The 24,836-nt window shown below is 40.1% G+C and overlaps 1 protein-coding gene across 2 annotated transcripts; it reads right to left on the reverse strand.

Annotated features, from left to right (window-relative positions):
• Positions 1-1,352: 1,352 nt before the first annotated feature.
• LOC115138959 (adhesion G-protein coupled receptor G5-like) lies at positions 1,353-13,030 on the reverse strand. 2 transcript variants are annotated; one of them, XM_029676140.2, is made up of 17 exons: positions 12,967-13,030; positions 12,117-12,214; positions 11,418-11,504; positions 10,757-10,837; positions 10,470-10,637; positions 8,337-8,411; positions 8,032-8,188; positions 6,533-6,689; positions 6,251-6,382; positions 5,992-6,102; positions 5,853-5,892; positions 5,623-5,723; positions 5,385-5,506; positions 4,980-5,245; positions 4,469-4,559; positions 4,078-4,361; positions 1,353-3,835 (listed from the first exon to the last, which is right to left on the reverse strand). In XM_029676140.2, exons 1-17 carry the CDS (start codon positions 12,984-12,986, stop codon positions 3,705-3,707), a joined length of 2,121 nt encoding a protein of 706 aa, XP_029532000.1. In that variant the 5' UTR covers positions 12,987-13,030; the 3' UTR covers positions 1,353-3,704. The 2 variants fall into 2 exon arrangements, with proteins under 2 accessions (XP_029532000.1, XP_029532001.1); XM_029676141.2 differs by lacking the exon at positions 10,470-10,637.
• Positions 13,031-24,836: the final 11,806 nt, after the last annotated feature.

Here is a 24,836-nt window from a genome sequence, read left to right on the forward strand (position 1 = left end):
ACAATGAAGGGAGCTGCTTCAGAGCGCAGCAGGATGCCTCTCCACAGAGTACTATATGTTGCAAGGCCAGAGAGGCAGACAAATGCAGGGACCAGCTCACCTCATAGTCAGGCTATGCTGTAGCTGTATATAAGAGGCCTTTCTGAGCAATACCCTAATCAAATGTTTATGGCAGTAATTACCCTATAGTTTTTGGCTGGCACACCAACTCATTTGGAAGATGAATCAGTTATAGATTAATAAACAAGGTTGCCTCTCTGGATGTCGTTCTACAAAGCCGAGCTTGTTCTCTTCCACTCAAGAGTTCTGCGTTAGTTAAGTGGGACTATGAACCGCTTCCACTGAGACTTAAAAATCATCACTACGAGTGGACTTGCAGAACAGGAATATCCACAGACTGCTCACTCCCAACAACTTCCTGAGCTGATTCAGTGCATGCCAGTGATGCCACATCAAATGTCAGTTTGATTCACAAAAACAGTTTCACATCTGTACGATAGAACACATTCTTTGTCCAGACCCACACATTCCAGCAACAATGCAATGCAAATGTCAGTTTAGCAGAACCTGGCCACACACAGAACACTGTGCCAACTAATTGTATCAGTGGGCAGACGCCGTTGAAACAATCCTGTATGGTTTCAGCATTGACAAGCCACCCCTTATGAGGCCGGATCTTGCGGTTTCAAGGTTAGGAAAATGTAACAGATGCTTTCAAGGTTGGGGGAGGCAAATACTGTATATCCCAGGCCAAAACTCTTCTGAAAGTAAGAAACATTGGAAAAGAGAAGCTGGATTGCAATAGAGTAGTCGACCTATACACTACGGCAATTCTTCCTTTTTGCTTTGTACCACTGAACCAAGTTTGTCTGTCTATACTTAACATAATATCAAAGTTACTGCACACTCTGATCTTACAGGAATGCAGACAAACTGAGGAGAAATTTGACTTGCCTTCAGGCTGCTAATCACTATAGGTAACCATGAGATAATTCCTGGTTAGACTGCTAAGACCCCCACTCAGTGGATACTGCTCTCTCTAGGCACTGGGTAATTTTCTCCAGGCACGCAAAAGCGATAGCGCAGCCCCCAGAAGTACATTATCCCCGCAGTTACTGAAAGGCCTTTTCCTCCTCTGTGAAACTGCATGTTCCTCCTTTTGGTGTGTGGTGACCACTTGTCAACCACATCACTTATAGAAGGGTCATTTTCTTCTTGATGTCCTTACTGTTGTTTATTAAAAAAGTGATTGAACCATGCCTTGGTTTTGAATGTCTCTCCTTTAGCGTAGTCAGAGTGAATCACTGCCTTTCCTCAATGTTTTACACAGTCAGAGAGGACACACACACACATTCACCACTGCTGTTATTATTTATTATTACTATTTATTTAGGCTGCTATACTGTTTTATACTACTTGTATAAAACAGTCTAGATCGATACAGAGAGAGTGCGAGAGAGAGACAGAGAGAGACGTAACTGATGAGCTCTCACATTATATTAAGATATAAAGTTGGACAAGACTGACCCCTTGTGTCAAACTGATTTACTATACAGTATTAAGATTTCATTACCTTGAAGGGACATTTAAAAAAACGTCAACTTCATATTCATCATCTCCAGCACCACCCCAACATCAACATACTGTATGTGAAAATGGCGCAATTCTATGTGTTGTAGTAAATAAGATAGAAGAAGATACGTGTTTTTAATGACATCATCGGTGTGCATCATGTAATTTTAAGCAATTATGAGTAGGCATTGTCTACTAATTGTCTACTAATTGGTTGATGATGTTTATCGGAAACACTTATCCTTTTAGTAGAAAACATAGAAATGTGCTATTTTCACATATGTTGATGTTGGGGTGGTGCTGGAGAGGATACATTTAAAGTTGAAAAATGTATTTCATTTACCTTTAATCTAAATTATTTTGTTAACCTTCTATACTGTAGCAACAACATTAATATTGATATAATTTTAAATATGTATATACACTACCGGTCAAAAGTTTTAGAACACCTACTCATTCAAGGGTTTTTCTTAGTTATGACTATTTTCTACATTGTAGAATAATAGCGAAAACATCAAAACTATGAAATAACACATATGGAATCATGTAGTAACCAAAAAAGTGTTAAACAAATCAAAATATATTTTATATTTGCGATCCTTCAAAGTAGCCACCCTTTGCTTTGATGAGAGCTTTGCACACTCTTGGCATTCTCTCAACCAGCTTCATGAGGTAGTCACCTGGAATGCATTTCAATTAACAGTTGTGCCTTCTTAAAAGTTAATTTGTGGAATTTCTTTCCTTTTTAATGCGTTTGAGCCAATCAGTTGTGTTGTGACAAGGTAGGATTGGTATACATAAGATAGCCCTATTTGGTAAAATACCAAGTCCATATTATGGCAAGAACAGCTCAAATAAGCAAAGAGAAATTACTTTAAGACATGAAGATCAGTCAATATGTAAATTTCAAGAACTGAACGTTTCTTCAAGTGCAGTCTCAAAAACCATCAAGCACTACGATGAAACTGGCTCTCATGAGGAACGTAACAGGAACGGAAGACCCAGAGTTACCTCTGCTGCAGAGGATAAGTTCATTAGAGTTACCAGCCTCAGAAATTGCAGCCCAAATAAATGCTTCACAGAGTTCAAGTAACAGACACATCTCAACATCAACTGTTCAGAGGAGACAGTGTGAATCACGCCTTTATGGTCGAATTGCTGCATAGAAACCACTACTAAAGGACACCAATAAGAAAAAGAGACTTGCTCCGGTCAAGAAATTGACATTAGACAGCTGGAAATATTTAATTTGGTTTGGAGTCCACATTTGAGATTTTTGGTTCCAACCGTCGTATCTTTATGAAACGCGATGTGGGTGAACGGATGATCTCCGCATGTGTATTTCCCACGTAAAGCATGGAGGAGGAGGTATTATGGTGTGGGGGTTCTTTGCTGGTGACACTGTCTGTGATTTATTTAGAATTCAAGGCACACTTAACCAACATGGCTACCACAGCATTCTGCAGCGATAGGCCTTCCCATCTGGTTTGCGCTTAGTGCGACTATCATTTGTTTTTCAACAGGACAATGACCCAACACACCTCCAGGCTGTACAATGGTTATTTTACCAAGAAGGAGAGTGATGGAGTGCTGCATCATATGACCTGGCCTCCACAATTCCCCGACCTCAACCAAATTGAGATGGTTTGGGATGAGCCGGACCGCATAGTGACTGAAAAGCAGCCAACAAGTGCTCAGCATATGTGGGAACTCCTTCAAGGCTATTGGAAAAGCATTCCAGGTGAATCTGGCTGTGAGAATGTCAAGAGTGTGCAAAGCTGTCCTCAAGACAAAGAGTGGCTGCTTTGAAGAATCTCAAATATAAAATATATTTTATTTGTTTAACACTTTTTTGGTTACTACATGATTCCATATGTGTTATTTCATAGTTTTGATGTCTTCACTATTATTCTACAATGTAGAAAATAGTACAAGTAAAGAAAAACCCTTGATTGAGTGGGCGTTCTAAAACTTTTGACTATATAAATACATATATTACAGACATTTAACAAAGATAAGCATACTTTTCTATTTATTAAATAGAGTATTAAACATCTTCAAAACATTTTGTGCTTAGTGTATTGCAATTATAAACCTAGTGTAGTAAGATACACCATCGGCCCCAATCTTAGCTACTTCTTGTGAACGGGAGAGTCGTCATAGATGTTTGAAAAAGTAGAGGTGCTCTGGTTGGTGAATACAGAGTTCCTGTCATCACCAACAATCTTGTTGGTGTTGTAGTAGTAGAGGAACAGGAAGAAGCCTAGAGGAAGATGGAAGCTCAGTCACTATCAGTCCTGGAATAGACATACACTATGCGACATAAACTATGATACACATCTATGGTCAGGAGTTCCCCATGGCCTCATGACCTCACCAGGAAAATCTCTAGATCTGGAAGTTTAACCTGGTCAAGTCACATGGTTAGGCAAAAGGTCCTGGCCCCATGATAATGCACATGGACAACCACACACAAAACAGCAGTCATTTTTGAGTGATGCCTACCCTGGAAGGAGTTGAGGATGCTGAAGATGTAGTAAGATGGGATAACCATGGGTCCGTAGCTGAAGAAGGCAAAGCCCCAGGTGAGGCCCAGCAGGAATAGGAGCCCCAGGATGGTCAGGGTGTTCTTGGACGCTGGGTCGTTCTGGCACTTGCCTACATTGGTCTTCCTCAGGATCAAGATCTGTCTCACGACAATGATGAAGTTGGTCAAAGTCCAGACAAACACCAGGGCGTAATAGCCGATGTTGACTCCATAATGGATGTAGATGTCAGTGATCCAGCACCTGTACAAGGGAAATGTATTTAACTAGTCAAGTCAGGTAAATGGTTTGTGATTGTCATCTCATTAGGGCAAAGAACAGACAATTCCAAAAGTCACATTTCCACTTACATTTTCACTGATTTCCCATCATCTGTTTGTATGGACATTAATGTATATTTTTGCAGTCCCAGAAGGACGATGACCACTAGAGCTGGAAGGACTGGAGAAAATGAGAAACATTCACACTAGGTTGATGCCAGATGCCTGTTGCAACTGGTATGATTTTGTGCAATCAGAGGAGATAATACTGTAGGCAAATTTGATTTGAATTTGAATAGTTTCTCACAGTAGGAAAATAACCCTGCAGCAACAGGAAATGTGAAATATGTGGATTATAATAAATGGACAAGTACTGTAGGGGTTGATACATTTTTCGTTGTGGAAAATCAAGTCTGTCATTTTTAAGTGGAAATTACACATTTTAAAAGCCTTTTTAAACCTTGAATACACTGCAAGTTTGCATTTCCTGCTTTGCAGGACAGTTCTCTGTGACAACAGTGATTCAATTAAGATTGTTGTGTCAATCAGTAATGTACATTGAGCAGCATTCTAATACACCCTAATATGACTCTGTTCTCACCCCATCCCACAACGTAAACTTTCAGCATATAATGTTTGATGTTCGCGGTGCGTTTCTTTAGCTGCAGGAACAAGTGGACCGCCTCAATGAGGAACCAGGTGAAGGTGGACAACATGGAGTAGTGCATGACTGCTGCTATGATGACACATGCAACATAGCTCCCCATGGCTGCAATGGTCTCGTTGGTCAGAAAGGTCAGGTTCAGGAAAAACATAGCCAAGAAGAGGTGGACAAGGATCTTGGTTGCTTGGCTAGATTTGGTTTTGCTGTGAAACCAGAAGTGAAAAAAAGTTTGTTGTTTCAACGTCAATATTCTCAGTTAACTCGTCATGGCCAGCCTGCTATAGAGCTCTACTGGTCATCATACTCACACTGTACGGTGTTGTGTTGAATAATGAAAAATACCTTATCACAAACTGCATGAAGAGAGCCGTTCCCAAGAAGAACATAGACAGTCCACAGCCGATGTAGCTAATGTAGGTTAGAGATGCCACATCTGAGGCACTGATGTTCTTTGGTGGAGGTGACTGTGTATGATCACAAAAATGAAGAGCAAGTGAGCAAGTGGATAAGCTTATGGATGTGATTAAAAGTGACACAGAAACATAACTTCAAACAGGAGATGATGGAGAGGATGTCTCACCATTAGTATAGCAAAAAATGATAAATGAGTGCATTGGCACGTTATGCTGTTGTTGCTCTCCAAGGTTTGACAACCATCTGTGGTCCAATTGGGTAGTTTTCCTAAAAGAGAAAAAAATCCCACAATCCTCTCTGTTGGAAGTTGTTGAATATTTGGCTTTTAAATGATTCAAGTTCTATAAATTAAAAGAACCAAAGGGTTTGAAAATGTACAGAAAGAAAGAGAAGTACCTTTGCCATTCCACGAATTACAAAAGACATTGAATCCCACCTGTGTAAAACATATAATTTATGCATCTCCATAATTATTTCATGCATAGCCTTACTAATCAAAATATGTTCCTGTAACATGATACAATTTCTCTCTTACCTTATCAACATTTCTGTACTCAATATCAATGGTGTCTGTGAGATTAGCTATGTGGGCTCCAATTTCTATTCCAACTACCTCACCGTTTAGAACGATGCTCTTCTTTTCATCCTAGAAAGAGCGAGGAGATGACATGTTGGAAGGATAAAGTGTAACGTAACCTGTCACTAATCATGTTACCTCGTATGCTTAACAATACAGTATATCAAAATACTGCTTTTAAAAAGTAACTTTTAGTCAAAGTCATTTGTAGGTTTACCTGGGACATGCTGGGAAAGACAAGAACCCCGACAAAAGTTCCACTCTTATTGAGTGCCATGTCATAGGCTTCTTTGGACACACGCACAGATCGATTGAAATATTTCTTCAGAGCATACTTGCTTTCAACAATCTACAAAGGAAAATAATAATAATTTCAATCTTCATCAATATGTGTACAGTTCTCTGTATTTAGTTTAAGAATAAAACCGTTACTTTCATAATAAGTTAACAGACTATTAATAATCATTGTTCTACCTAGTGATCAAGTTACTGTACTTACACTCATATCTTTGTCAGGGGAAAAACCAAAGTTGATATCCTTGGGGTCGTCTTTATGAAGTTTACTAAGGAGTCCTTTAACCTTGCCCATTGAAATGGCTGCAGTGCTGGCGTTTCCCATCAGCTCAGTCAACGAGGAGAGATTTTTCATAGCCTCACTGTCATAGTGAGAGAACGTGGGAAATATAGATGAGAGTTTGCCATGCTCTAGACTTAGCTGTGATGAACATAAAACCCTAAACATAAAATCCCCTAAAACAAACATGATTATTATCACCACCATTACACCAGCTCCACTAGAAGATGTTTGTTGCCACATAAACTATTCGTGTTACTGTATTAATACCCTACATGACCAAATGTATGCGGACACCTGCTCGTCGAACATCTCATTCCAAAATCATGGGCATTAATATGGAGTTGATCCCCCTTTGCTGCTATAACAGCATCCATTCATCTGGGAGAGCTTCCCAATAGTTGTTGGAACATTGCTGCGTGGACTTGCTTCCATTCCGTCACAAAAGCATTAGTGAGGTCGGACACTGATGTTGGGCAATTATGCCTGGCTCGCAGTTGGCGTTCCAATTCATCCCAAAGGTGTTTGATGGTGTTGAGATCACGGCTCTGTGCAGGCCCGTCAAGTTTTTTGGTGTGGACCTTGCCTTGTGAACGGGGGCATTGTCATGTTGAAACAGGAAAGGGCCTTCCCCAAACTGTTGCCACAAAGTTGGAAGCACAGAATCGTCTAGAATGTCATTGTGTTGTGGCGTTAAGATTTCCCTTCACTGGAACTAAGGGGCCTAGACCGAACCATGAAATACAGCCCCAGACCATTATTCCTCCTCCACCGAAGTTTACTGTTCTCCTGGCATCAAACCCAGATTCGTCCGTCAGACTGCCAGATGGTGACGAGTGATTCATCTCTCCAGAAAACGTGTTTCCACTGCTCCCGAGTCCATTGGCGGCAACTTTTACACCACTCCAGCCAAGGCTTGGCATTGAGCATGGTGATCTTAGGCTTGTGTGCGGCTGCTCAGCCATGGAATCCCATTTCATGAAATTTCCGGAGAACAGTTCTTGTGCTTCCACAGGCAGTTTGGAACTCAGTAGTAAGAGTCGCAACTGAGGACAGACGATTGTTGTGCGCTACGCTCTTCAGCACTCGGCAGTCCAGTTCTGTGAGCTTGTGTGGCATACCACTTTTTGGCTTCACAATAACAGCACTTATAGGCAGCTCTAGAAGGGCATTAATTTGACAAACTGACTTTTTGGAAAGCTGGTATCCTATGACAGTGCCACGTTGAAAGTAACTGAGCTCTTCAGTAAGGCCATTCTACTGCCATTGTTTGTCTATGAAGATTGCATGGTTGTGTGCTTGATTTTATACACTTTATACACAAGTGTGGCTGAAATAGCCGAAACCACTAATTTGAAAGGTTGTCCCCATACTTTTGAATATATTTTGTATACTGTATGTTCTTCTTAAATCTAAAAACTTACGATGCCAAATCAGCACTTATGACCCCATTTGAGCCTTCCATTGGGCCGCTGGGTAAACTTATGTTCATGTCCGGCTTCTTAACAGGGTTGTTACATGTTAGACAACTATTTGGTCCCTCTGCAGTGATCTCAAGAATGAATTTATCTTTGGTGTTATCTGCAAATCAATCAAAACAAAAACAATGCATTTTGTTCAGACCACATTTAAATGTCTAGTATGAACTTCTTCATTAGAACCCCAGTACAGTAAAGAATGATTCATTTTAACATTATGACAGTATATAAATGTTTGGCATGTACTGTACTTCTGCAAGCAGCTGCATCATAGGTTGACATCTTTCCACAAATGGTTTCTGGCTTCACCGGAGTAATCAGATAACCTTTCAGATAATTATAAAAGCACATGGTTAAATCATACTGAAATCAAAATAGTAACTCTTACAAATAAAACTATGCAGTTAGATCTCTCCTGGTGTTTATGATATCAAATCAAATCAAATTTTATTTGTCACATGCGCCGAATACAACAGGTGTCGACCTTACAGTGAAATGCTTACTTACGAGCCCTTAACCACAAATAAGTGTTAAGTAAAAAAAATAGATAAGGAATTAAAAATAAAATAAAAGTAACAAATAGTTAGAGCATGTCACGCCTTGGTCTTAGTATTTTGTGTTTTCTTTAGTTATTTGGTCAGGCCAGGGTGTGACATGGGTTTATTGTGTTGTTGTATTGGGGTTTTAGTAGGCATTGGGATTGTGGCTGAGTAGGGGTGTCTAGCATAGGCTATGGCTGCCTGAGGCGGTTCTCAATCAGAGTCAGGTGATTCTCGTTGTCTCTGATTGGGAACCATATTTAGGTAGCCTGGGTTTCACTGTGTGTTTTGTGGGTGATTGTTCCTGTCTCAGTGTGTTTGTATTTCACCAGATAGGCTGTATAGGTTTTCACGTTCCGTTTCTTGTTTTTGTATTGTTTGTGTTTTTTCTATATTAAAGATGTATCGAACTAACCACGCTGCATTTTGGTCTCTCCTTCGACGGAAGAAAGCCGTTACAGAGCAGCAGTAAAATAACAATAGCGAGGCTATATACAGGGGGTACCGGTATAGAGTCAATGTGCAGGGGCACTGGTTAGTCGAGGTAATTGAGGTTGATTAGCTGTTCAGGAGTCTTGTGGCTTGGGGGTAGAAGCTGGGGGTTGAAGCTGGACCTGTTGGGGCGGTATGCAAATTGGAGTGGGTCTAGGGTTTCTGGGATAATGGTGTTGATGTGAGCCATGACCAGCCTTTCAAAGCACTTTGTTGCTTCAGATATGAGTACTATGGGTCGGTAGTCAGGTTGCCTTAGTGTTCTTGGGCACAGGGACTATGGTGGTCTGCTTGAAACATGTTGGTATTACAGACTCGTGAGGGACAGGTTGAAAATGTCAGTGAAGACACTTGCAAGTTGGTTAGCACAGGCTTGGAGTACACGTCCTGGTAATCCGTCTGGCCCTGCGGCCTTGTGAATGTTGACCTGTTTCAAGGTCTTACTCGACGGAGAGAGTGATCATACAGTCGTCCGAAACAGCTGATGCTCTCATGTATGTTTCAGTGTTACTTGCCTCGAAGCCAGCATAGAGGTTATTTAGCTCATCTGGTAGGCTTGTGTCACTGGGCAGCTCGCGGCTGTGCTTCCCTTTGTAGTCTGTAATAGTTTGCAAGCCCTGCAACATATTCTGACGAGCATCCAAGCCAGTGTAGTATGATATGTATGATATGATATGGGCTCCTAAGAATGGCAGTACATGCATGCGTCTGAAAATGTACTAGCATAATTATTTTACATCCGTTTATACAGGCAAAATTTACAGTTGGGTGTAGCCTAGTGGTTAGAGTGTTGGACTAGTGAACAAAAGGTTGCAAGATCAAAATCCATGAGCTGACAAGGTAAAAGTAAAAATCTGTCATTCTGCCCCTGAACAAGGCAGTTAACCCACTGTTCCTAGGCTGTCATTGTAAATGAGAATTTGTTCTTCACTGACTTGCCTAGTTAAATAAAATAAAAAAAACATTCAGATGAATAGACCCTGGAACACACAATAAATACTGTCATTTTTTGCCTAATTGCTAATGTTATGGATTCCGTGTAAGTGTTTGTAGATGTATTATTTTGATGGGAATTAAATGGAAATGTACCAACCGTTGAAAGGTCAGGACTAATAGTTTAACAGTAGTTGTCGGCTGCCTAGAGGATTGCAATACAGAACTTGTATGTTTGATCTAGCATATACCAGCAGAGGGCACCATATAACAGTTATTGAATGCAAAACATGAAACTGCCTTCCAAAAGTAAAGTATGCTGTAGCCTACACCTCAACGGCTGCACTAGCTTGGCTATGTTATCCAAACATGTCTGATAAAAGTATATGTTATGACGAAAAACTATTATGTCTACTTTACCTGTAGTATTTTGATAGAACTGTGATGGAATACATGTCATGTTCTTTCTCAGTGGAAACCACAAGTGGAACTTTTGAGTGTTGACAGCATCTTCACTCAGAGTTATGAAGTATGAATTGCTATCTTTCCTCACTTCAAATGTACAGTTGGATTCTGGATGACATTTTTCTAAAGATACATACAGCATTACAACAAAGTATTCATAAAATGAATTTGCATGTTTTGAATAACCATAACTGGACTCTGTAATATAGATCTACATAAGGTTTTACATAAAGTGAGGCTACCTGATGTTGTTGTGTTCTCTCCAGTAGATATGATGCAGAGCCTCTGGATTTCCTGCTGTGAGGTACAATTCCCTATCCAATCTGGAAACAAGGCAATGTACACTGAGTATACAAACATTAAGGACACCTGCTCTTTCCATGACGTAGACTGACCAGGTGAAAGCTATGACCCCTTATTGATGTCACTAGTTACATTTTTAAGCCTTGAGACAATTGAGACATGATTGTGTATGTGTGCCATTCAGAGGATGAATGGGCAAAAGAAAATATTTAAGTGCCTTTGAATGGGTTATGGTAGTAGGTGGCAGGCGCACCGGTTTGTATCAAGAACTGTAACACTGCTGGGTTTTTCATGCTCAATAGTGTGTATTAAGAAAGGCCCACCCCCGCAAAGGACATCCAGTCAACTTGACACAACTGTGGGAAGCATTAGAGTCAATATGGGCCAGCATCCCTGTGGAATGCTTTCGACACCTTGTAGAGTTCATGCTCAAACAAACGGAGGCTGTTCTGAGGGCAAAAGGGGGTGCAACTCAACATTACGAAGGTGTTCCTAATGTTTGGTATACTCAGTGTATATCCTATGCTGTGGCACAGACATGAGCTTATATGTTTTACAATGTTTCACCTCTCCGTTAACTAGTTAGTTATCATACTGTACCTGAAAAGTTATTCTGAGATGGACAATCATTCCCATTCCTAATGACTCCTGAATATGTGTCATCGTTCACTATCAGTACTTTACAACCTAAAAATACAATGCCGGTTAATGCATACATTTAAGGACAAGATCTATTGAAATTTGTTGTACAAAATATATATATACACTTACTGTTCAAAAGTTTTACAACACCTACTCATCAAAGGGTTTTTCTTTATTTGACTATTTTCTACATTGTAGAATAATAGTGAAGACATCAAAACTATAAAGTTGGTTGAGAGAATGCCAAGAGTGTGCAAAGCTGTCATCAAGGCAAAAGGTGGGTATTTGAAGAATCTCAAGTCTCTGATTTTTTCTGATTTTTTAACAATTGTTGGTTACTACGTGATTCCATATGTGTTATTTAATAGTGTTGATGGCTTCACTATTATTCTACAATGTAGAAAATAGTCCACATAAAGAAGAACCCTTGAATGAGAATGGTGTTCTAAAACTTTTGACCCGTAACATGTACATATGAATCCCTTTTTTAAATGCACCAGCAATACATTAGAGTTAAGCGCCTTTAAATGAAATGTTCCCTTTTTAAGAAAAATATATAATTTGCAATGCATTTCTGGCTGACAAGCATGAAAAATATAGCATCCAATCAAATGATTTGAGTGTTTTTTCTACATTACAAGGGGAAACGTAACTTACGACGTTCACTTGAATTATTTTGGCAGCCAATGCCACAGAGCAGAATGGCTGTGGTCAAACAAAATCTCCAAAGTTTCCCTTCCATTGATAGCCTTAATCTGTCAAGCCAAGAAAACATGTATCATTACAGGCTCATTACAACAGTCTAATATACATCTGGATAGCCTCATTCCAAAACGCCGTATTTTAATTTTCAGAAATTTTGGTAAATGATCTTTTATTGATTGAAGAAATCTAATCGTGGCATGGGGTTGTTCAATGACAGACATATTTTTGGTTAAAATATATCACTTGATGGTTTAATTTTAGAGACAAATAATCGTGTTTTTTTTGCTAAATGCTAATTATCCACTTAACTCTCTGAGAAATACACAGTATTGCTAGGTTTTACGCAGTAAAATATAACAAATAACTACATTTTACTATAACTGCATTTAAAGAAATGTACAAATGATACATTGGTGACATCAATATTGAAAAAAAGGCAGTAATATTGGACATTTGAGTCATTTAGCAGATGCTTTTCTTAACCATAGCGACTTACTGTAAGTGCAATAATTAACTCAATATTAGGAAGGCATTCTTAATGTTTTGTAGAGTTTTGCAAAATTAACATATTTTCATACACATCTAAGATCGATGAATAAAAAATCTGAGAACAGTAATATTTTACACACATGAAGGTACCCATAAGCCAACATTTCTGGATATAGTGGATATAGCGTTTTGCAATAAACTCTTCAACTATCAAGATCTCATCTTTTATATTGTTTTCTAGAAGAAAAAGTATAATTGTCATTATCAGCAAAATGGTGAAACAGAAATTATAAGACCAATGAAGGATTCTTACCCGTCTGATGAGAGAGTCATGGCTGAATGTTTTGTTAGCACTCTTAACTCCTGTTACAGTTAACTATGAGCACTAGGCGATATACTGTTGACATTACGTCTCTGTAGATTTACCTTGCAAATGAGACACATTCATGTCCTCTGAGAATCCATTGTGTTCCTGTGACACGTGCAGTGAGCACTTACACAGACCGTACATCAATTCAAAATGTTGTTTGACAGGCCTACTCAATGGTGCAAAGTACTTTAAAGTACTACTTAAGTCGCTTTTGGTGGTATCTTTACTTTACAATGTATATTTTGGACAACTTTTACTTTTACTTCACCACATTCATAAAAAATAAAAATAAAATATGCATTACATTTTGAATGTGTTGCAAGTGCGTTACTGTGTTTGGACCCCAGGAAGAGTAGATGCTGCCTTCACAGCAGCTAATGGGGATCCCTAATAAATTCAAATATAAATGGTTAGCAGGACAGGACATTGGTGGAAAAAGTATCCAATTGTAATACTGTAGTAAAAGTAAAGATACAGTACCTTAATAGAAAAGGACTCAAGTAAAAGTGAGTCACCCAGTAAAATAGTACTTGAGCAAAAGTCTAGAAGTATTTGGTTTTAAATATACTTAAAATTATTTGAAATGTTTTATACTTTTAGACTTTTAAATTACATTTACTTTTGATACTTAAGTATCTTTAAAACCAAATACTTTTAGACTTTTACTCAAGTACTATTTTACTGGGTGACTCACTTTTACTTGAGTCCTTTACTTTTAGTCAAGTATGACAGTTGGGTACCTTTTCACCACTGGGCCTCCTGTACCTTATGGCTCACAGGCATAACTTTAAACACTATAATAAAATATAGTCTTATCAAACTAAATCATTTCAGTTTTCATTAATTGAACACAAAAATTAATGGTATGCAATTGTTTCTAAATGAAATAAGGTTATTTATATTTTACAAACATACTAACATCACATCCATTAATAATTCAAATTATCTCAAAACCCAGAACCAAATGCATTGTGCACTGGTCAGTTTCAGTTTCTGTCAACAGTCTGTCAGGACAGACTATAGAGCAATGACTAATGTGCTTTTTACACTTGTTTCTCTGTAATCCAATCCAATGGATCTAGACACATTTTTCATCCTTTCCAATATTCACAATAGCAGGATTTTGTTTGGTTGTTTGGAAATGTTGTTTTGTTTCAGTACATAGAAAGCCTTTGGTCGATGGAAGAGATAGACTTGGGCATCCAGCAAGTTGGTATAAAAGCTTGACAGAACTCTATGTGATACAGAAATGCAAATAGTTTTGCCGAGGCACAGTAGATGCTGGTATAGACTTTCACAGATGCAAATAGACCATGCAAATGATCCCCGTATTGGAGACACAAATGTCAGATTTGAGCCAGTTTGCTACAACAGCAAAATAATCCTGAGGCAACAGGAAATGTAAATTGATATGTGGATTATAATGAATTAACATTTTTGCAGTGGTGGAAAAAGTACCCAACTCTCCTACTTGAGTAAAAGTAAAGATACCTTAATAAAAATTACTCAAGTAAAAGTGTCACCCAGTAAAATACTACTTGAGTAAAAGTCTAAACGTATTTGGTTTTAAATATACTTAAGTATCAAAAGTACATGTAATTGCTAAAATATACTTAAGTACACGTATAAATCATTTTAAATTCCTTATATTAAGCAAAGCAGACGGACACATTTTCTTATTTACAGATAGCCAGGGGTTCAATCCAACACTCAGACATCCTTTACAAACAAAGCTTATATTTAGTGAGTCCGCCAGATCAGAGGCAGTAGGGATGATCAGGGATGTTCTCTTGATAAGTATGTGAATTAGACCATTTTCCTGTCCTGCTTAGCATTCAAAATGTAACGAGTTTTGCTAGCACAGACTGGAATATGTTCCGGGATTCTTCCTATGGCGTTGAGGAGTACACCACATCTGTCACTGGCTTCATCATTAAGTGCATCGATGACGTCGTCCCCACAGTGACCGTACGTACATACCCAGAAGCCATGGATTACAGGCAACATCCGTACTGATCTAAAGGGTGGAGCTTCCGCTTTGAAGGAGTGGGACTCTAACCCGGAAGATTATAAGAAATCCCGCTATGCCCTCCAACGAACCATCAAACAGGCAAAGCGTCAATACAGGACTAAGATTGAATTGTACTACACCGGCTCTGACACTCATCTGATGTGGCAGGGCCTGAGAAATATTACATAAAAATATTACTTTTTTATTTAACCTTTATTTAACCAGGAAAAGCCCATTGAGACCCAGAGTCTCTTTTTCAAGGGAGACCTGGCCAAGAAGGCAGGAAGAGGGAAGCAACAGTCAGTACATTACATAATTAAAACATACAACAATACCATACAACACAACGTAATCCAGGCTAAAAAAAAGCATTTACACTCCTCCGTAAGAGTCTCCCATCAATATTTTAAATTCATTCATTGGCACTAACATATCTAGATGAAGCATGGATTGTAGACTATTCCATGCCTCTGGTGCACAACAAGAGAAGGCAGTTTTGCCTAATACTGTGAATGTAGCAACCACCTAGCAGACCGGGTATGGTAACTGCTGGTGGTGAAGGAGACCAGACTACAGAGGTAAAGAGGGAGTTTACCCAAAAGGGCTTTGTAGATGAACACATACAAATGTATCTTTCTGCGCATATAAAGTGAGGTCCAACCTATCATTTAGTACAAGGTGACTTGGCATTAGTAATAAAGCGCATGATTAACAGAGTCCAGTCTCTGTAATATGGAGGTTGCATGCATATACAACAAGTAACCATAATCAATTACAGAGAGAAAAGTGGCCTGAACAAGCTTATTTCTAGCCATAAGGGGGAGGCAAGCATTATTACGAAAATAAAAACCCAATTTCAATTTAAGGTTTGTCACAAGATTATCCACATGAACTTTAAAAGACAACTTGTCTTCCAACCAAATACCTAGGTATTTGTAGGATGACACTTTTTCAATGGATAAGCCACCAGATGTGACAATGCTAACCTTCTCTGGCAGAGTTCCAGCTCCGGTAAAGGTCATGAATTTAGTTTTTTGTAAGTTCAAGACCATTTTGAGACCATAAAGTGAGTGACATAAAGTGCAGTGACTGAAAAGCAGTCTTGAGCTGTTCAACAGCCTGAACCAGAGAAGGAGCACGTTAATGTATGGCTGTATCATCTGCGTATAGATGTAAATTTGCTGTTTGCATCCCATTTCTCAAATCAAATCAACAACCCAGGAGCTAAATTGGAACCCTGGGGCACACCTCTATTAATCTCAAGAAAGCTATACTTGTGATTGTAATTATATACACATTGTGTTATGTCAGAAAGATAGCTGTGAGCTGTGAGCTGCCCAGTGACACGAGCCTACCAGACGAGCTAAATGACTTCTATGTTCGCTTCGACTCCACACTGCCCTTTCCCACCTGGACAAAAGGAACACCTTTGTGAGAATGCTACACCGTAGTGCCCTCAAAGCTCATCACTAAGCTAAGGACCCTGGGACTAAACACCTCCCTCTGCAACTGGATCCTGGACTTCCTGACAGCCCGCCTCCAGGTGGCAAGGGTAGGTAAAAGCACATTTGGCATGCTGATCCTCAACACGGGGTCCCCTCAGGGGTGCGTGCTTAGTCCCCTCCTGTACTCCCTGTTCACTCATGACTGCATGGGGAAGGCACGACTCCAACACCATCATCAAGTTTGTCGATGACACAACAATGGTAGGCCTGATCACCGACAACGATGAGACAGCCTATAGGGAAGAGCTCAGAGACCTGGCTGTGCGGTGCCAGGACAACAGCCTCTCCCTAAACATGATCAAGACAGAGGAGATGATTGTGGACCACAGGAAAAGGATGACCGAACACGCCCCCCATTCTCATCGACGGTGCTGTAGTGAAGCAGGTTGAGAGTTTCAAGTTCCTTGGTGTCCACATCACCACAAACTATCATGGTCCAAGCACACTAAGAAAGCCTATTCCCCTTCAGGAGACTGAAAAGATTTGGTAATGGTCTTCAGATCCTCAAAAAGTTATACAGCTGCACCATCGAGAGCATCCTGACTGGTTGCATCACTGCCTGGTATGGCAACAGCTCAGCCTCTGACGGCAAGGCACTACAGAGGGTAGTGCATACGGCCCAGTACATCACTGGGGCCAAGCTTCCTGCCATTCAGGACCTCTTTACCAGGCGGTGTCAGATGAAGGCCCTAAACATTGTCAAAGACTCCAGCCACCCTAGCCATAGACTGTTCTCTCTGCTACCGCATGGCAAGCAGGACCGGAGTGCCAAGTCTAGGTCCAAAAAGCTTCTTAACAGCTTCTACCCCCAAGCCATAAGACTCCTGAACAGCTAATCAAAGGGATACCCAGACCCCTCTTTTACACTGCTGCTCTCTGTTTATTATCTATGCATAATCACTTGAACTCTACCTACATGTACATATTTCTTCAATTACCTTGACTAACCGGTGCTCCCGCACATTGACTCTGTACCGGTACCCCCTGTATATAGCCTCGCTATTGTTATTTTACTGCGGCTGTTTAGTTGCTGTTTAGTTATGTGTTACTTTTATTTTCTATTTTTTACTTATCTATTTTTTACTTAACACTTATTTTTCTTAAAACTGCATTGTTGGTTAAGGGCTTGTAAGTAAGCATTTCACTGTTATATTCGGCGCATGTGACAAATACAATTTGATTTGATTTAATTTGAGTACTTTTGGGTGTCAGGGAAAATGTATGGAGTAAAAAGTACATCATTTTCTTTAGGAATGTAGTGAAGTAAAAGTAAAAGTTGTCAAAAATATATATAGTAAAGTAAAGTAGAGATACCACAAAAAACGACTAAAGTCGTAACGTATTTTTACTTAAGTACTTTACACCACTGCATTTTTGTAGGGCTGGATAACTTTTTCGTAAGTGAAAAAAGTGGAAATTACAAACATTCAGAAGCCTTGTTAAATACACTAACATTTTATATGTTTGACATTTCCATTAAAGTTATTGTGCAGCAGAATGATCAAATGAAGATCCTACATCTGTAGCAAAATGTCTAGACCACAGATGATCAAGCTTAACAGACTGTGAAATGTCATTAAAGCACTGAAAATAACTGTTGTTGAGGGGATGTATTTGCTGCTTATAATAATTTTGCAAACAATTGTCCTCACCACATATTCAGTTTGGACAGCAAGTCTCAAAAGTTTTAGATTACTATAAAACCAGATATAAGGCTAAATTTTTCCTGGTGTGTGTGTGTACATGTGTGTGTCAGAGAGGTTAATCTCCCGGTTGTGGAGATATGGGGTGTGATCCTCTGCAGCTGGGGGCTCTTCGGAGGGCCAGCATCTCAGGTTTCAGCCAGGCGTGTGTGTGCTGCTGCCTAGCTGTCCATGGCTACAACGACTCCCTTGTGTCCCTAAATCAAACTCTAAATTACCTCAGCTAGACTCGGGCCTGAAGAGTATGCATTTATGTGTGTAAATGTCTTTAGGCTATGTGTAGAGTGCATGAATAGAGCTTATAAGCATCAACATGTGCTTTTTGTTTGTGTGGCATTGAGCAAATGAAATAACATTTAATTGGTCACGTACACATACGCATTCGGGAAGTATTCAGACCCCTTGACTTTTTCCACATTTTGTTATGTTACAGCATTACTCTAAAATGGATTAAATCGTTCATTCCCTCATAAATATACACACAATACCCCATAATGACAAAGCATAAACATGTTTTTAGATAAAATAAAATAAATATCACAGTTACATAACTATTCAGACACTTTACTCAGTACTTCGTTAAAGCACATTTGCCAGCGATTACAGCATCGAGTCTTATTAGGTGTGGTGATACAACCTTGGCACACCTGTATTTGGAGAGTTTCTCCCATTCCTCTCTGCAGATCCTCTCAAGATCTGTCAGGTTGGATGGGGAGCGTCGCTGCAGAGCTATTTTCAGGTCACTCCAGAGATGTTCGATCGGATTCAAGTCCGGTTTCTGGCTGGGCCACTCAAGGATATTCAGAGACTTGTCTCGAAGTCTCTCCTGCGTTGTTTTGGCTGTGTGCTTAGTGTCGTTGTCCTATTGAAGTCTAAGTTTTCATCAAGGATTTCTCTGTACTTTGCTCCGTTCATATTTCCCTCGATCCTGACTAGTCTCCCAGTCCTTGCCACTGAAAAACATTCCCACAGCATGATGCTGCCACCACCATGCTTCACCGTAGGGATTGTGCCAGGTTTCCTCCAGACGGGATGCTTGGCATTCATGCCAAAGAGATCAATCTTGTTTTCATCAGACCAAAGAATCTTGTTTCTGATGGTCTGAGTCCTTTAGGTGCCTTTTAGTAAACTCCAAGCCAACTGTTATGTGCCTTTTACTGAGTAGTGGCTTCTGTCTGGCCACTCTGCTATAAAGGTGATAGAGAAATTCTAAATTACTCTATGCTTTAATTGCCAAAACCAATTTCACACTCGTTTCTATTCATTAATGAGGTGTAAGTTCATTAATTATGCATGAAGTAGATCGAGACCAGTCTTAAAAGCCAGGTAAAGAGCGTTTAATTCCAGAGAGTACTGAATGCTTACACACATTTCCACAGGTTATAAACTGAAAATGACGTCAGCGTTTTCCAAACTTTCCGTTTCACAAACAGAGGGCCCCTCTAACTTTCAAGCCTCCGCGTTATCAGCACGAAGTCAAGGCCAGTCAGCATAAATCAACATTCCCGACCATTTGGAGATGGCCCGTTCCCACCACCTGGAGATTTGTACAACTGAATGAACTAAGGAACAGACCTATTATTGTTACTAACTCCTGACTACATTATATACAATTGGGAAAGGGAGCAAGAGGGATAACTCACATGTACCGTACATTATAGCATTTGGACTAGTCAGTTTCTGATTGGAATGTATACATAATTAGTCATTTCAACCATATTTTCCTCTATCAATCCTCCCTTTGATCAAATATTATACATTCAAATCTACAAAATAAAAATATTATTATAAATGTTTACCTGACTTTTCACCCATCATTAATCAAATCTAACCTTAACTCCAACTGTTTTTAAACCTACATCAGAATCATAACTCCTCTTTCAGGATTTTTTTTTCTTTTTACAATCTTTATTAAAAAACAGTTTAATCATTGAAACAAATTACAATCTAATTCCCCTTCATCCCAACACTATTCTCATCAAACATAAATTCCCCACAAATGACAGATCCGGATTCATCCACTTCCTCTGTAGACATGCCTTCAGTCCTCCATGGGTCAGAACCTGGAATCGGCCCATAACGCACCATCTGTAGTGTCATTGATCTTTCCAGAGTCCTGGAAACAAGGCCTCGCACACAGGGAATTAGACAACAGCCGCATAAAATTAAAACAGTCATACAGGTAGATACAGCCCAAAACACCGTGATTACAACACTTTTCCATTTTCCAAATGTACTATCAAACCAATTAGTCAGGGAAGGATCCACCCCAGAGTTTTCTGCCAACTCGTGAGCCAGGGTGGTCAAACCAGCTAAGGCTTTGGTCACAGATCCGTCCGGAGCTGTGCTATTCGGGATGAAAGTACAACACATGTTCCCGAAGATCACACATACTCCTCCCTTTTCAGCCAATAACATATCCAATGCAATTCTATTCTGCCAAGCCATCAGGCTGGTTGCTTCAGTCTGTTCTGCCAACCCTTTAATCGCATCTCTGGAATAATTGATAAAGCGCTGTTGATTATAATAAATATAATTAATCCAGTCTACATTCTTATTGAGAGTAGACCACCAAAAATACTTGACTCTAATCCTGCTAGTATCTGATTTCTTGCCTTGAACTCATCCGGCACCCCTCGTGGAACCCCAATGTTATCAATATATACTCTGTCGTCAAAAGACCCAGATGGAGCATCTCTTCTCTCTCGTTTGGCTAACTTCATGTCTTGGTGTTGTATGAGTGTAAAAGGCATTCCTAAATGTACTAAAGCACATAGTCCAGTCCAATCAGTCGGTAATACCGGCCACAAACTCATTCCCCCGCACAACCACCAGATGTCAGCCCTGGCCACCTTCAACATTTTGAAATCTCCAGAGTTCAACCAGCCTGTCAAATCAGACATGGTCTCGTCAGTGGTAATATTCTCTGTCTTATGCAGGTACCAACTTCCCCCACGTATTTCCCGTGTGTACTGTATCTGGCCAAACAGTAATATTCTCCTCTCATCACGGTAAAGGGAGGAAGTCTTGATTTAATTGGAACCTGGGGATATAAATAGTGTAAATCAATACAACTATCATTATTTGGCATTCCTGCTTTCATGAACAGCTTTACCATACATGCCATTCCCTTAGGGGAATTAATTCCGTTCAGTGGGAAAGGGATAGTTGTTAACTGTGGTTTAGCGTTCGCACAGGCATAGCATTCTTCTTTGGCCACTGATCTGGCCGTATATTGAATCCATTCCAACCATAAGTTGGACTCCCCAAACCCAGTCTCCACTTCTATAACTTCTTTGAGGTCTTTGGTCTGAACTATTCGTACCTTTATACAATACTTCCTCTGTTCAGGAACACAGTCCAAAACGCCAACCCTTACTATACTCCACCTGGTCCCAAATTGAGTGTATGGGTTTACGTAGCCATCCCTTTCAGTGTGAGCTATGACCTGTCCACGATCAATATGGTGATTTACACAAATACTTCCCATAGAGTCCCATGGTTCTAGACTGCCAAGGGGTGAATGACCCCAATTGATCTACACAAAATTCTACTGAGAGATCCTTGCCCAATTCCACCCTCACTTCCTTACTATTTTGTTTCAGTGACCTTCTGAGAATCTTAGGTAACATCCCATTTCCCTCATCTAGCACATGAGTCAAATTATCCTCTTTGGCACTTTCCGGGGGATCATGGTGAATCAGGAATATGGCCCCCACAATAAAACAGCTCAGGACGGTCAGTGCGCACGTGAAGCCCCACCCTCTCCCCGAGAACATATCAACAGCCAGAGGCCAAGCCATCACTTCACTTCTATGAACGCTCACAGCTGGGGAAAGGTCAGGTATAGGGAATCTTCAGAAGGAGTTTGACCCCCGTTCCATATGGGTCACGGTTCCTCTCCTACTCCTGTGATCGTCCGACAGTGCTAGTGTGACTTACCCCCCTACAATGTGTGATATGTACCCAGGTAGCTCTTTCGGCTAATCTCACAGCGAAGGCAGTCACCAGTAGTACTTGGAATGGTCCCTCCCACCGAGGCTGCTTCCAGTTTTTTTTCTTTAGTGATTGGATCCAGATCCAGTCTCCTGGTTGAATCTCGTGTGCCACCTCCCTCTGTAGTTCTCCTGCTGGGCATAAAACTTTTGAACATACAGGTTTGGTTAATAAAACAGTTTCTTATTCGTCAAACCAATTAACATTTTTTAAAAAAAATTTTATTAGTTAATTATCCCGTAGGTCACATCCTATTCTAGAACACTATTTACCCATCCCCCTTTTGTTACCTGGCTCTGCCCAGGTAACAACCTTGCCTTATTCTTATACAATGACTTAGATAAGATTTAGTGAATTATCCTTATGTCTGAAATTCCATTTAGGAGTGTCCCTTTCATTTTCCACATGTCCAATTCTCACTTTTGTCTCCACTCAGTAACTTATCTACCCACTATGTTATCTTTGCTCGTCCTGGCACCCCTTCTAAAGCTTCTCTGTTCTCCAACCTTCAAGGTCTCTGCAGTGCGGGGGAGGGCTCCTCTGTATGTTTCTCATGTTTTCCAAATTTGAACTACATGTCCCTTACTATTTGGCTCCATCCAAACCCATGGACCCTCTTTTAGAAGAAAAAAAACATATCTATGAGCGGCTTTTCTCCAAATTCCTTAATCAATCTATCTTAATCCTAACAATAATCCTAACTCCTCATAGATGTCCTATATTCCTGTTAAATATAATACTATTTAAAAACTTATAATCTAATAAATGCTAACCATATTAAAAATCCTTCCTACACTAACAAGCCCTCTCCTTGGGGACCCTCAGTATTCTATCTGACAATAACATGGATTTAATGTGTTGCAAAGTGTGGAATAAAACGTTGGTCCTGTAAAACAGAGTAAAGCAGAACAAAGCATTCTTATAACCCATCTGGTCCTCTCAGCTATTCTTATCCAGCACCAGGTGGGCACCATGCCACCCTTCACGACAGGGAGAACAAACATACATGGGTCATCCTCAGTCAGTCTTATCCTCCCCTCAAAGCATGCTTCACCTCAGCCTCTCCAACTGGAGCATCAAGCAAAGGCATCATGCCTGAAGCCTTCACCACATCTGTAACAGACTTCTTAAAACACGGGATGATGCAAGCAGCACATCACATCAATAACAAATAATACAAGAATTAGGGTCAGAAATCCAGTAACCACCATACCAGTATACTTACCAAACCAGTCTCCCAACCAGGTGGACCGTCAGACTCCTCTACCCCCGCCATGGTCCTCATCTCAGCAGATAGTGCATCGAGCCCATTTAAGATATACGTACAACATTGTTCACCGAACATCTTGCAGACTCCCCCCTGACTAGCAAGAAGCATATTCTAAGCAAGTCTATTCTGTATAAGACAGCCACAAATTGTCCCTACCATCAAAACCAGTCTCCGTGTCTAATTGATCAATAGCTGAATAGTCTAACATTAATTACCTGAATGGGATTTTTAGCACAGTGGTGGCAGGTTCGGTCCAGGGGTGATAGAGGAGTGTGTCTGGCCCCCTGGCTCGTCTGAGACCTGTGTTTTTGGCAGTACCTTAATAGAAAACACACCCACCGTGTCTGTCCCGGTCCTTTGTAGTCCGGGGGTGTAAGTGCCTGCATCAGAGAGCTTAATAGTTTTGATGGTTAGTAGGATTTCATCACCTTTACAAAGTTCAACAGTACTCCCAGGTTTCCCCCATCTCATGGAAAACCTATCCACCTTTGTGGGATTCCCTATGCCATAAGGATATCCTCTTCTCCAGTCCCAGAACTGTCCCAAGTTGGTTATCATATAATCCCCATACGGACACCCTCCCCCATTACACAGGTAATGTCCCCCGTCTTTTGACACTCCTGTACACGGGTGTTAAAATCAAACAAAAATACCTCAATTCCTTCCCTGCCCTGTTGGCTCAAAATATGTTATCTTCCCCTATTTATTCTCAATGATGAATATGACTTTCTCTCTGTTACAATACCAATTCCCTAATAGCCCATCCAAAAAAAAAACTTCACAGCTAATGTTATAAGACAGAATCCTGAACCACTTTCTCATTTGCGGTTCAAACAGTAATTCTAAACCCTCAACCAAAACTGCTTCATTTCTAATGAATTTACCTTAAAACTAGTTACTCAATATGACTCCATTCATTATACAAATGACTCTCCCCTGAAGCTGATCAGACCCCAGAAGCCAGTCATGATAAGGTCAAAAGGCCATACCATATTAGACATAAATATCCCTTTATCCTTACAATAGAAATAGTCACCTGTATGATTCAAACCCATAAAAAAACATCTCATAAGGTTCCATATGTGAGCGTGCCTCTTTAAAATCTCCTTGCACTAAAACAAATCGTTCTAACAGTTGTTTTATATATATATAATTTGCAGACCTTTTTCAATTTGGTCGTTTAAAGCTGCACTCTCCCTCAAAATTATAATCCCAGGAGGCCTCTAAAAGTGAGCCACCACATCCCTAACTATCATTCACTAATGCTACCTCGAATCAGAAACTCAATAAGTGAACTATACCTAAAACCTAATGATAATTCCCCTTTG

The sequence above is a fragment of the Oncorhynchus nerka genome, linkage group LG12 (assembly GCF_034236695.1).
Source record: "Oncorhynchus nerka isolate Pitt River linkage group LG12, Oner_Uvic_2.0, whole genome shotgun sequence".
Taxonomy (NCBI): Eukaryota; Metazoa; Chordata; class Actinopteri; order Salmoniformes; family Salmonidae; genus Oncorhynchus; species Oncorhynchus nerka.